The following is a 14,518-nucleotide window of genomic DNA, read 5'->3' as shown; positions in this document are numbered from 1 at the left end:
ATTCAGAGATCCTTACTGCCAAGAGTAAGCCGAGAACACCAAACTTCAGGCATTATTTCTCATAAAGGACAATGGCCAAGAGCTTTGAAGTATGTTTCACACAGAGTTGCTTGTCTGGTAGCACTGACAGCTCTACACAGTCCCAGAAATCAATGTTGGATGTACGATGGACATATCTGTAAGGCGAAATTTGGCTTTAACATGCTATGACAGCAGACGACTTGTGTGAGTGCCTTTGTAACCAGCACGACATCGGCTGCATTACCTCTGCTGAGTTCATGACCATATCAGATGAACCCTAGACAACTGGAAACAGTGGCCTGGTAAGATGAATCCCAATTTCAACTGGTAAGAGTTGATGGTAGGGTTCAAGTGTGGTGCTGACCTCACAAGACCATGGGCCCAAGTTGCCAATGAGACACTGTGCAAGCTGATAGTGGCTCCATAACGGTGTGGGCTGTGTTTACATGGAATGGGCTAGGTCCTCTGGTCCAACTGAACCAATCATTGACTGGAAATGGTAGCATTTGGCTACTTGGAGACCATCTGCAGCTGTTCATGGAATTCATGCTCCTAAACGACGATGGAAGTTTTATGGATGACAATGCGCCATGTCACCAGGCCACAACTGTTTGCAATTGGTTTCAAGTACATTCTGGACAATGCAAGCACATGATTTGGCCACCCAGATAACCCCACATGAATCTCATTGAACATTTATTGGACATAATCATGAGGCAAGTTCGTGCACAAAATCCTGCACTGACAACAATCTTCACAATTATGGATGGCTATAGGGGCACCATGGCTTAATATTTCTGCAGGAGACTTTACAATGACTTGTCGAAGCCATGCCCCATCAAGTTGCTGCACTATGCCAGGCATAAGGAGATTTGGTACAATATAAGAAGATAAACCATGACTTTTGTCACCTCACTGTAAATACTGCAGCTTACAATGATTTGAACCTGCTTACTATAATTAAGCCAGAGTAGCCTTACAATCCATGAAAACAATCACCACGAGTTTGTTTTCAAATAACTCTGTCAGAATGCAAAGTTCTTGGTTTCTGGACTGAAATGAGAGAGACAGGTCTCATCACCATTAACAATCTGGTCAAGATAGGCATTTCTATATATGTGACAGTACTTCAAAAACTTCGGTTCTGCAGCCATTCTCTGTGTTTCGTATTCGTCACTCACAAGGGAACCTCCCCATCGCACCCCCTCAGATTTAGTTATAAGTTGGCACAGTGGATAGGTCTTGAGCAACTGAACACAGATCAATCGAGAAAACAGGAAGAAGTTGTGTGGAACAATTAAAAAAAAGCAAAATATACAAACCGAGTAGTCCATGCTTAAGATAGGCAACATTAAGGACACCGCCATCTCAGTAGCGCTGTGGTCCTGAGGTTAGTGTGAGCAGCTATGGAACGAGAGGTCCTTGGTTCAAGTCTTCCCTCGAGTGAAAATTTTAATTTTTTATTTTCAGACAATTATCAAAGTTCAGGCACACACACACACACACAATCAACTTCGCTCTCTAAAGTTCCAGGACATGTTCAGATTTGCTTGGACATATGCAGGATTTGACGGTGTACACACGGAAAAATTTGAAAACGTTAAAAACATATGTTTTGACAGAGCACAGGGAAAACTGTGCGACTGTGAAACTGTTGCATTCATTTGTTGCAGTTTATGAGACAAACTCTTGTGATTTCATCAATTTTTTGGGAGTGATTATCACATCCACAAGAAAACCTAAATCGGTCAAGGTAGAAGAATCTTTTTACCCATTCCCCAAGTTTACAAGTTAGGTGGGTCGACAACATATTCCTGTCATGTGTCGTATAGAATATATCAGACGTGTTTTCCAGTGGAGGAATCGGTTGACCTATGACCTTGCGATCAAATGTTTTCGGTTCCCATTGGAGAAGCACGTACGGTACTTTCGTCTACTAATCGCACGGTTTTGCGGTGCGGTCGCAAAACATAGACACTAAACTTATTACAGTGAACAGAGACGTCAATGAACGAACGGACAGATCATAACTTTGCGAAAATAAAAAATTAAAATTTTCACTGAAGGGAAGATTTGAACCACGGACCTCTCGTTCCACAGCTGCTAACGCTAACCACAAGACCACGGCGCTCCTAAACTTATATCCTCCTTGATGTTGGATATCTTTGATATGGACATCTCAGTTTGCATATTTTACTTATTTTTTTCATAGTTCCACACAACTTCTTCCTGTTTTCTCGATTGATCTGTGTTCAGTTTTTCAAGGCCTATCCATTGTGCCAACTTATAACTAAATCTGAGGGGGATGCGATGGGGAGGTTCCCTTGTCAGTTGTTGGGGAGCCCATCAGATACAGATTCTGTTAAAGGAAAGATGTCTCGACAGACTTTCACCAGCAAAGATTGAGAAATATTAGGGACAAAAATGTGTTACTCGTCTAATATCACATATCTGGCAAGCATGATTTCATTTTCACTTGGTTCTACAAATAATCTGTTTGGCTCTAGTTTCATCATGTATACTTGTTTGTCCATTGTTGGAGATGGCACATCAGTTTTTCAAATTTCTTTTGTTCCCTACTGTATTGTTCACGCTTCCTTTAGCTGATGGTAAATTTCTGCAACTTTCGAGCATCAAAAAATCATATCTGACCTTTAAGCCAGTGGGACTTTGTATTACTCAGTTAATTTTAAACAATCAAAGAATATACGCTAACAACATATTTTGACTGATGCTCACAAAACACTGACACAACATGTTGGAGACCATGAGCCAGAAGCCCGACACCAACCTATGGAGTGGGAATGTGCAGTAGATCATTACTTCCTTAATTTACCTTTGAATATAAGACTGGGATTCAGCAAGGTATTAAAAGAGACTTGAATGGACAAAAGTACTTTTTTTTTTTTTTTTTTTTCGCAACATTCTCAATATATAACTTGATACATTTTGTATACATACAGGTATATGACACATACACACAAGGAAGTATAAAATTTTGGTGGATGTCATAAGAAATAAATTTAAAACTTCAGTAATACAACAAAGGATGCAAAGCGAGAAGTACATAGGCCAAGATACAAGTATTTCTTAAAATGTATGTTTTCCAAAAATTGCACCTGTTATAGTATGTGTATTCTAAAACAATGAGCTAACAAGGCTTAAGGAATTCCTCAATTTCAATGCTATGATTTATGAGTCTTGGGTCATCTAAAGCCACACTGTCTAAATGTCTCTCACAAGTAGTTCAGAATAATTATACCAACTGCTCTTTATATGTCAGTTTTACATAGTAATGCTTGCCTCATTGTATCAAGCACAATTTGCAAGTCTGTCCATGGTTACTGCAAAGATTATGTGCAGAGACACTTCTTTAATATATCTGACTTCTATTATATGGATATGAGTCAAGCAAACAAAACTTAAAATTCAATTTGTATTTAAAAAAACATCATTAGCATTGAGATGACCTCTTATGGTTTCCATTTTGTAACAAACAAACAAACAAAAATTACAGCATAAGCTACAAACTTCAATCATAAAGCAGGCATGTATATTGGTATTTTTATTAATTTATCTTCTGTGCATTAAACTGTTGTTACAACTGCTTTATATGTTGACACTGGGTAAATAGTAATATCTGTCAGACAAGAAAAAATGAACAAGAAATAATGGGAGGAGGAAACTTCAGGCAAGGGATTAACAGACTTGAAACATAAGAATTCTATGCAGTCTCATAAATTAAGAATATTATGAAAACTCTTAATGAAAATGTAATTCTGCATTTAGCAATACAATTTATGATGTGCAATTAGATGTCTGTCACATATTTGTGTAGACTTCATTAAACAACCACTCAAAATTTTGTTACAGAAGGGTACCACACTATTTCCTCATATTCTAACTGATCTGTAATATCAAAGATAAATACAGCTTCTGCCTTATTTGTGATTAACCAAAATACTTTGCGTACACTACACAAACTTTGGCTTGTAAATGATGTTTCACTATTATGGTCAGTTATGGAAAATGTTGCACAGTGATTATTGTGTGCAGATTTTTCTCAAGCATTATTATGTGGTTTGTCTTCATGAAAGAAACTTCAAAACTTAAAAGCTGGAACCACATTGTCAGCAGACAAAATTGCTGATGATATGAAGCTGTGCTTACCAAAATTACAAGTTGTAATGGAGTTTAGAGTAGACATGGAAAAAAAAAAAAAAAGGCACAACCTGCACTTTACTGATATAAAAATTGCCCAATATAAGAACATTGTAAAATAAGGTAGAAAAGGTGCAATAAATGAAAAAAGCATGTAAAAAAGAAAGTGCAGGAGAAAATAAAGATAATAAGTCACTTACAATTTTTTGTGGACTCCCTGCTTTTTATTCTCAATTCTGAGACTTATCCTCAATTTTCTTACTTTTTACAATTTTCTTTAGCATCTTCAAGCACTACAAGAGGAACCTCTGACACAGGAATGGTGAAATTATCCTAGTATTTTGCATCACTGCTACAAACTGGAAGCAGAATCAGTCCCTGTATGTTTAGTACCCATTAAAAACATCATGTAAACTCTGTTGTGGAATATAATTATGTGCATAAGTATAAAGTACTATTCATCAAATAGAAGACATGTTACCCAGAAGACACACATTTAGAATAGGATAATAAACTGCCTGCTGCTCAGTGCCTCTTATTTCATGAGTTATGCCTATCCTCATATACACACCACGAAATGACCCAGCCAGTAAAATCAGAAAAATTTGATCTCATATGGGCTTACTGACAATTATTCTTCCCATGAAAGATTCCCACATGTAACAGAGAAGAAAAAGAGGAGGGAAGGGTAGTGGTGCCTGAAGTACCCTCCGCCACACGCTACATGCACCATATGGAAGCTTGTAGGGTATAGATGTAATGCAGCTACAAAAGTAAAGGACTGTGGACTTTCCACAGCTGTAGATTTTTAACACAGTCATAACATGGTACAAATTACCATTTGTCAAGTATGTGCTTATCAATAATAAATTAGGAATTTTGTTAACTGCAGCTTCAAATATAATTTGCACTTTGATATGTTCCGGAGAATTATGTTATGGTGGAGACTTAAAATCCTTTTTCCAGGTTAATCTTCTAGTTGTTTCAAATCTTTCTCTCAATATCTCGGAAACATTCTTCATTGTAATAATGTGGACATAAGAAGTGACTCATTTGTTATATAAGTGAAGAGTGAAAGAATGTGGAAGACTTGGCAAAAACATTACATAGCACGACAATGCTTTTTCAACTCTTTGGCATTGAAACCCAGACCAGGTCTAGAAACATCTTTTAATAATCAAACATTTACTGAAAAATATGTACCAATACTGTCTTGCATAAAATAAATGTTAAAAATGAAACAGAAATGAAGTGAGAAAATTGAAATTACTGAGGCATAGTTAAAGAATTGGACAGGATGAACAAAAATACAAAACAATTTAATTAGTGAGACATGTAAGCAACATAATATAGGTAACAATAATATCACATAATTTGACGGAAATAAAAAAGGAGGGTGGATAAAGATCAGAAGGAAGACAAAGTGTCAGAAAACATGCCTGAACATACTTTCATTTTGTTTAAAATGCTGCATACTCTTTCAAGACAATTAGGTACATTTCACTTATGATTTTTAAGGTCATGGAGGTGTGTGTAGCAATGTTTCATAACAGTGATACTAAAAACAGCACAATGATTATAAATATGAGGACAATGATAAAGCTAATTCATTCAGTTTACATTCTAACTGAATGAAACTTCAACAGTTCAACTTGTGGGATATTGCACTGTTGGCACAAAGTCATGTGCCGTTTGGGACATGATAATGCAGAGCACATTAGAATGAGCACCTTAATACCACAACCTACATACTAAAATATTATCATGTCTGCACACGCTGGAACAACGATAATGAATGAATTTTAATGATGAAATTGACAAAAATATATATGTACACTGAATGTAATCAACAAATTATAACTTTACGAAGCACACAGCTTCTACTAATATCACATTTGGGAAACTTCACATCTTGCTAATATTTTAATACATAATTGTTCCTTAAGTCCTACTAATGAACACAATTCCTTACTATATCACTACTAATGGCAAAAAACCAGTAATGACAATAAGGAGGAAAGTAAAGGCAAGCATAAAGGCACCATAGTAACAGAAATGTCAAAATTGTGATAAGTTACTGACCAAAAATAAAAATAAATGCATATCTTCTTTTAAAAAAAGTACACAAAATACCAACTCTATCATTGTATTCAAGCACAGTGGACTTAAGTAAAATTAGTTTTACAAATTGCAATATGTGTGTACTATATGTTATTTAAGAAAAAGGAAAGATATGTAACAAGGAACTGTGGAACATAACACCTGCGGATGGTTAAAAAAATATATCTGTATAACTCTCCATGAACATGTCTCCATCTTGCACACATGTATAAACAACACAACCTATTTCTCCGCATACATACTGACTAGCACTTAATAACTTTTTTTTTATCAATGGAACAGTCAATTTCCAGGAAAATATAATCTGCTGAATCTTTTAAAGAGAAGAAACTAAACTGTTAACAAATTATGAGTGATACTGCCTTCACTGAAAAGCTGCGAGTGGCACATTTATTCACAGCATTCAAAGCACTTGTGCTATCTCTTGGTTCTTGGTGGCTGATCAAGCTGTTCCTGCATTCCACGTAACCTGTCAATGAGTGTGCGTTTCTCTTCAAGCAAACGTGCTACATCATCCTGAGCAGTCATCAAGCAAGTTCGAAGAATCTGGAAAGACACGATGATCACTCTACATTAATGAATATGTACGAAACATTACAAAAACAACAGCTTATACTTTTCAAATACATTCAATTACACAATACAGGAAAGAAGTAATTCATTTTTCAAACATATTTAATGAGTGGCAACTTGATATTTGAAGTGTTACAAATATTGAGTGTAAACATTCATGTCTTTCCTGCCCGAACAATGTCAGGTAGACATTAATAAAATTTTATACCAATGTCCAATGTATTTATGTTAGATTTATTTCCAAACATTCACAAAATTTTGTTTGATTTCTGTTTCGTGTGGAATTTACGACTAACACTCCTTTGTTGATGTGACTCTTTAAATGACAGTTAGTGCCTGCGAGAAGATGGGATCTGCATTGTGAAGGGCTTCAATGCACTTTATTACAATAATTAAAACATAACTCATATCAAATGCTTTGCAGATGAGCCTGTAACTGACATAATGAAAATGTTTAGTATGCATCAGGCCAATTTCTTGTAGGTGGGCACCACAGTCTTGATAAATTGTATTTATGGTACATGTGGCACTATCATGAACAGTTGTACATAGGTGGCTTGTGATTTTTATTTGATGAGGATTGTGTATCCACATTAATTACAAGTGCACTTGAAAATGACCCATGATTGAAATTGGTAGTATTTAATAAAGTACACTTTTAAGTTGCAGCCTGGTGGAAAAAAACATTTCTTCATATCCTTTAGGAGTTAGTTAATGGCTGACATTGTTCATATAACACTGATACTATTTGTACTGTACACAGAGGAAATTATCCATGTATCTTAACAAGCAATAAACATCGATGTTAGAAGATTTATTACGGAAAATATACAAGGAAATGCAGTGTAGTTTATTTCAAGAATATTAAATAGTTCACATCCCTGCATCTGATATTTTAGCTTTACACAAGTGAAAAAATTAAAAATGTTGAATGAAAATAATTTTCTCAAGTGAGACAGCTTGGACGATGCAGAAGTAATCAATCCTGTTCTCCACTCAGAACAACCAGTCGAACCTGCATGTTCATGAGTAAAATTTTTTATGGATACGGGAGTGTCAATATGATATGAAAATGACAATAAAGATAGAAAATGACGTAGAAATAATTTGGATATGTGATATTTTATCTAGTTTCCTAGAGCTTCAAGGCTGATAACTTTATAAATGCTGCAAAAAGTACAAACACCAACATCAAGAAAAACATTGTATCTTGCAGTTCTCTCTTTCTGATCACTAATAATCAAAACAATTAGTTTATCTATATAGATTAACTATGTAAACTGATACAGATTCTATCTAAAATTTTCTGCTAAGTTGTGCATCATTACCCAGCCACAGAATACAACAAATTCAAAACCTAAATCTATTCATTCTCCTTAAACTTAGAGTTAGTTGTTTTTATATGTGCTTATGATTCTCTCTCTCTCTCTCTCTCTCTCTCTCTCTCTCTCTCTCTCTCTCACACACACACACACACACACACACACACACACAAGCAAGCAAAAGAAAACCTCCTGTGGATTAGAGGATTAGAAAGAGGTCAAGCACATATGATTTAAGTTTGTGTTTGAAGTGAATTTTATCACCTATTAGATTCTTCACATCACTAGGTAAGTGGTCATAGACTTTTATGGCTGAATACTTTACTCCTTTCTATGCTGAGCAGATACCCTGTATTATCCTTTTATATCCTTCTGTGCAATGGCATTTTCTTCTAAAATGAAGTGCTTCCTCAGAATGTGATTCCAAGAACAGTAGAGTGTAAGAAGCGAAATAAGTCAATCTTCAGACACTTTCATTTCCAAGTTAACTACTATCCATAACACAAAAGCTGCGGTGGTCTAGCGGTTCTAGGCGCGCAGTCCGGAACCGCGTGACTGCTATGGTCGCAGGTTCGAATCCTGCCTCGAGCATAGATGTGTGTGATGACCTTAGGTTAGTTAGGTTTAAGTAGTTCTAAGTTCTAGGGGACTGATGACCACAGATGTTAAGTCCCATAGAGCTCAGAGCCATTTTTTCTTGTCAACGTAAACACCCAAGTGTTTACAATATTCTGTTTCATTTACTAATTTTCCCTCATAGATTATTTCTAGTGATGTGACTGGGTCTTGGGCGTTACAGAATTGCAGAACTAAGTTCAGGGACATTCCATTTGAAGAGGATCAATAATTTGCAAGATAATTTTGATTAAATTTTCAGTGTTGAATTTTTTCTTTTGGCCTGATTACAATACTTACATCATCAGCAAAAAGACCTATTTCATTTTTTGGATATACGATGGCAGTTCATTCATGCAGTTTGATTTGCATAAGATGTAACGCGACCTTTATTTCATGGAAGTTCAAGATATTGTCATGAGGTTTCCAGTGAAAAATAGTAATCCGAGGTGCACATAATTTTGTTGTATGATTAATAAACGAAGCTCACGCCTACAACAGTAGTACAAGTTTATATGCCAACTAGCTCTGCAGATGATGAAGAAATTGATGAAATATATGATGAGATAAAAGAAATTATTCAGGTAGTGAAGAGAGATGAAAATTTAATAGTCATGAGAGACTGGAATTCGAGAGTAGGGAAAGGGAGAGAAGGAAACATAGTAGGTGAATATGGATTGGGGGTAAGAAATGAAAGAGGAAGCCGTCTGGTAGAATTTTGCACAGAGCATAACTTAATCATAGCTAACACTTGGTTCAAGAATCATGAAAAAAGGTTGTATACACGGAAAAATCCTGGAGATACTAGAAGGTTTCAGATAGATTATATAATGGTAAGACAGAGATTTAGGAAGCAGGTTTTAAATTGTAAGACATTTCCAGGGGCAGATGTTGACTCTGACCACAATCTATAGGTTATGAACTGTAGATTAAAACTGAAGAAACTGTAAAAAGGTGGGAATTTAAGGAGATTGGACCTGGATAAACTGAAAGAACCAGAGGTTGTACAATGTTTCAGGGAGAGCATTAGGGAACAACTGACAGGCATGGGGGAAAGAAATACAGTAGAAGAAGAATGGGTAGCTTTGAGAGATGAAATAGTAAAGGCAGCAGAGGATCAAGTAGGTAAAAAGACAAGGGCTAGTAGAAATCCTTGGGTAACAGAAGAAATATTGAATTTAATTGATGAAAGGAGAAAATATAAAAATGCAGTAAATGAAGCATGCAAAAAGGAATACAAACTTCTGAAAAATGAGATTGACAGGAAGTGTAAAATTGCTACGCAGGGATGGCTAGAGGACAAATGTAAGGATCTAGAGGCTTATCTCACTAGGGGCATGATAGATGCAGCCTACAGGAAAATTAAAGAGGCCTTTGGAGAAAAGAGAGCCACTTGTATGAATATCAAGAGCTCAGATGGAAACCCAGTTCTAAGCAAAGAAGGGAAAGCAGAAAGGTGGAAGGAGTATATAGAGGGTCTATACAGGGGTGATGTTCATGAAGACAATATTATGGAAATGGAAGAGGATGTAGATGAAATGGGAGATATGATACTGTGTGAAGAGTGTGACAGAGCACTGAAAGACCTGCGTTGAAACAAGGCCCTGGGAGTAGACAACATTTCATTAGAATTACTGATGGCCTTGGGAGAGCCAGTCCTGACAAAACTCTACCATCTGGTGAGCAAGATGTATGAGACAGGCGAAATACCCTCAGACTTCAAGAAGATTATACTAATTCCAATCCCAAAGAAAGCAGGTGTTGACAGATGTGAACATTACCGAACTATTAGTTTAATAAGTCACAGCTGCAAAATACTAAGCAAATTCTTTACAGACGAATGGAAAAACTGGTAGAAGCCAACCATGGGGAAGATCAGTTTGGATTCCATAGAAATATTGGAACACGTGAGAAATTTGGAGTACGTATTAAAATCCATGGAGAAGAAACAAAAACTTTGAGGTTCGCCGATGACATTGTAACTCTGTCAGAAACAGCAAAGGACTTGGAAGAGCAGTTGAACGGAATGGACAGTGTCTTGAAAGGAGGATATAAGATGAACATCAACAAAAGCAAAACGAGGATAATGGAATGTAGTCGAATTAAGTTGGGTGATGCTGAGGGAATTAGATTAGGAAATGAGACACTTAAAGTAGTAAAGGAGTTTTGCTATTTGGAGAGTAAAATAACTGATGATGGTCGAAGTAGAGAGGATATAAAATGTAGACTGACAATGGCAAGGAAATCGCTTCTGAAGAAGAGAAATTTGTTAACATCGAGTACGGATTTAAGTTTCAGGAAGTCGTTTCTGAAAGTATTTGTATGGAGTGTAGCCATGTATGGAAGTGAAACATGGACGATAAATAGTTTGGACAAGAAGAGAATAGAAACTTTCAAAATGTGGTGCTACAGAAGAGAATAGAATCTTTCGAAATGTGCTACAGAAGAATGCTGAAGATTAGATGGGTAGATCACATAACTAATGAGGAGGTATTGAACAGAATTGGGGAGAAGAGGAGTTTGTGGCACAACTTGACAAGAAGAAGGGACCGGTTGGTAGGACATGTTCTGAGGCATCAAGGGATTACAAATTTAGCAATGGAGGGCAGTGTGAAGGGTAAAAATTGTAGAGGGAGACCAAGAGATGAATACACTAAGCAGATTCAGAAGGATGTAGGTTGCAGTAAGTACTGGGAGATGAAGAAGCTCACACACAATAGAGTAGCCTGGAGAGCTGCATCAAACCAGTCTCAGGACTGAAGACCACAACAACAACAACATGATTAATACTCTTAAGCGGCTGCTAGCCGGGAATTGTACAACTGGTCCTTACTAGTGTAGCAATCTGACCAAAAATTCTCTTTCAAAATTTTGTTTTCTTGAATATACCCAAAAGATCATACGTAATCTTTCACACCTATTATTCTGGTAGTCTGTATCTATGGATCTAGCTGCTTGCTGCGACTGCTTGCACTGCCAACAGCTACATTCCTGTAGCCAGAAGCAGAAGAATCTACTACTCAAACAGGAACTGCGTAGCTTGTCTATGCATTCAAAAAACGAATGAAGGAAGCAATGGTGACTGCTTCCCCAGTAAGAGACCCTTGTACATTTTCATTGACTTATTATATAATTGTGATATAAAACATTATACAGATGTTGTCATCAGTCATTACTAGACTGTGATCACTTCTGGTGGTCATCACTAACTGCCACACCACACTTGCTGCCAGCATCAGCACAGCAAGTACCACCTGCACTCGGCAGCACTAAGTATCTTCTACAACCCGTTACAGAACTTGACCTAACTCTTATCTACACACAGTTGTCAGTAGCCAGCACATAGCAAATTCAGATGGCAATTTCCATGTACTTCAGCACTGTCTGGTGTGTTACCTTATTTAGTTACGTAGTCTACAGATCTAAAGATTATTGTCACAGACAGATATCAATAATAAATTTATGTATGTTTGCATTCAAGCCCTGGCATTAGGGAGAGCGCGCGCGCGCGCGCGCACACACACACACACACACACACACACACACACACACACACAGAGAGAGAGAGAGAGAGAGAGAGAGAGAGAGAGAGAGAGAGAGAGAGAGAGAGAGAGGAGGGGGGGAGGAGTGGGGGTTAAAATCAACATTCACTGGATCACTGTTTCTATTCACTGTGATAATGCCACAACTCGCAAAAGAAATTGAGAAGTTGATTTGTGAAAGTGGCAGCCTCTCATTCAATTCTGTTGTCTTGCATACTCTTAAAGCCAAACTATCGGTTAAGGGGATGTACATTTCTTTCTGTTTTCAATATACATGTTTCAATTACATGCTGTGATCATTAATTATATAATTAACTCAATATCTCGGGGCAGTTAGTAGACCCGCAACCGAGCGCCTCCCCAGGTGGCGGATAGGGGAATGCCTCCTAGATATAGGTGGTACCGTGGAAATGAAATACTCGGGGTGGACCAAAACTACTAGTAGCATCTGTTCCCACAGTGGGCAGCTACAAAAGGCGTCTGCTCCACATGTCAGTGGCGGCCTCAACCAACCTCCTGATCTGGAAAGTCAGGTTGTAGTCGGCAGCATGCCATACATCCAACTACTAAACATCATGATGGTACAACGATAAAAATCTCATTACCCTGGGCCCCAGTCAATAGACTGGGGTCATCGTGAACATCGGATTCCGAGGGCTCATGGACATCATGAGAAGAATCGGAGCTTCTAAAACTCCCTCAAGACAAACGCAAACACTACATCGACACACTCAACGTGAACACACTGATGAAGACAGGAAAGATGAAACACAGACACTCTCGAAAAATTTCAAATCAAAATATGTGCACTGCAAGAAACACGATTCACAGACGAAGACCATTTCAACACGGAGAATTTCATAATATACAAAGGAAAACCATCGAGACAACTGAAAAACCTAAGGCTTTTTGGCACAGGATTTGCAGTATACAGGTCCATCACGGACAGCATAATCGACTTTTCATCACCAAATAAAAGAATCAGCACCATCACAGTGAAATCAGCCAATAAATCCTACACAATAATCAACGCACATGCACTGACTAATGACTACAACAGGAAAAACCCGGACGAAATTGATGACTTCTGGACGACAACGAAAGAAACTATCCGAAAAATTCCTGCACATAGAGTCAAAATAATACTGGAGGACTTCAACGCTGAACTTGGAAAAGAAAAGATATACAGACATATCACAGGAAAACATACTCCACACAAGGACACCAACAAAAACAGAAAACATCTGATAGACTTTTGCAAAAGCCACGACCTCGCCATTATGTCAATAAAATTCAAGAAACCAACACGAAAACTTACCACATGGAAATTCCCCAGCGGAAAGCAAGAACTACAAATCAACCACGTAATAGTCCAGAAAGACTCACAAAAAGAAATTTTGAACATAGACACCCGTAAAGGCTACTTCGACTCAGACCACCACCTACTACAGATCAGGATTCGTCTTTTGCCCAAGAAAAAGCTCCAGAAGAACAAAATTGTTAGACCAAATCCAGAATATGTTACTTTAAACCAGATACAAATATTACACAAAATTAAAATGGAGAAAACGGCAGACTGGACACAACTTTCACGAAGAATGAAACTAGCACAAGCACCACGCACACGGAAACACCGTTGGTGGAACCACACATGTGACCAAGCTATTGACCAACGAATCAGTGCATGGAAAAAATTTAGTAGCCATAAATCCCAAGAGAATTGGATGAACTTCTTGAAAACACAGAAGCAATCAAGCAAAATCATTCGCAGTGAAAAACGACAGTATGACAAACGGCGACTGACAGAGATCGAATCGGACTTCATGAAGAACAATACAAGAAACTTCTACAGAACGTTCAGAGAAAATATGATTGGATATCAACCACCCAACTTGTGCTTCAGAAGACCGGATGGAACCCTAGAAACCAATACCAAAAACAATTGTGACATTCTGGCAAAGTACTTTGAAAAACTGCTCAACACGGACCCCTCTATGGAAGAAATGATGTCAGAAACGAGCACATACAATCCAGATAGTGACCCTCCAACTCTAGAAGAAGTTAAAGAAATAATCAAGTCACTCAAGAATCGTAGAGCACCAGGAGAAGATGGCATCATCGCGGAAATCTGGAAGTTACAAGACCCAGAACTCACCAAAGACA

The 14,518-nt window shown here is 37.5% G+C and overlaps 1 protein-coding gene across 1 annotated transcript in view; it reads right to left on the bottom strand.

The window, feature by feature from the left end:
- Positions 1–2,922: 2,922 nt before the first annotated feature.
- LOC126095279 (UHRF1-binding protein 1-like) overlaps positions 2,923–14,518 on the bottom strand; it is a 473,334-nt gene continuing 461,738 nt past the window's right edge. The window contains exon 19 of the mRNA XM_049910037.1: positions 2,923–6,849. Within this exon, the coding sequence (XP_049765994.1) occupies positions 6,721–6,849 (129 nt within the window). The 3' untranslated portion in view covers positions 2,923–6,720. The remainder of the gene's footprint in view (positions 6,850–14,518) is intronic.

This window comes from Schistocerca cancellata, chromosome 8, assembly GCF_023864275.1.
Source record: "Schistocerca cancellata isolate TAMUIC-IGC-003103 chromosome 8, iqSchCanc2.1, whole genome shotgun sequence".
Classification (NCBI taxonomy): Eukaryota; Metazoa; Arthropoda; class Insecta; order Orthoptera; family Acrididae; genus Schistocerca; species Schistocerca cancellata.
This window is presented reverse-complemented; position numbering and strand designations above follow the sequence as displayed.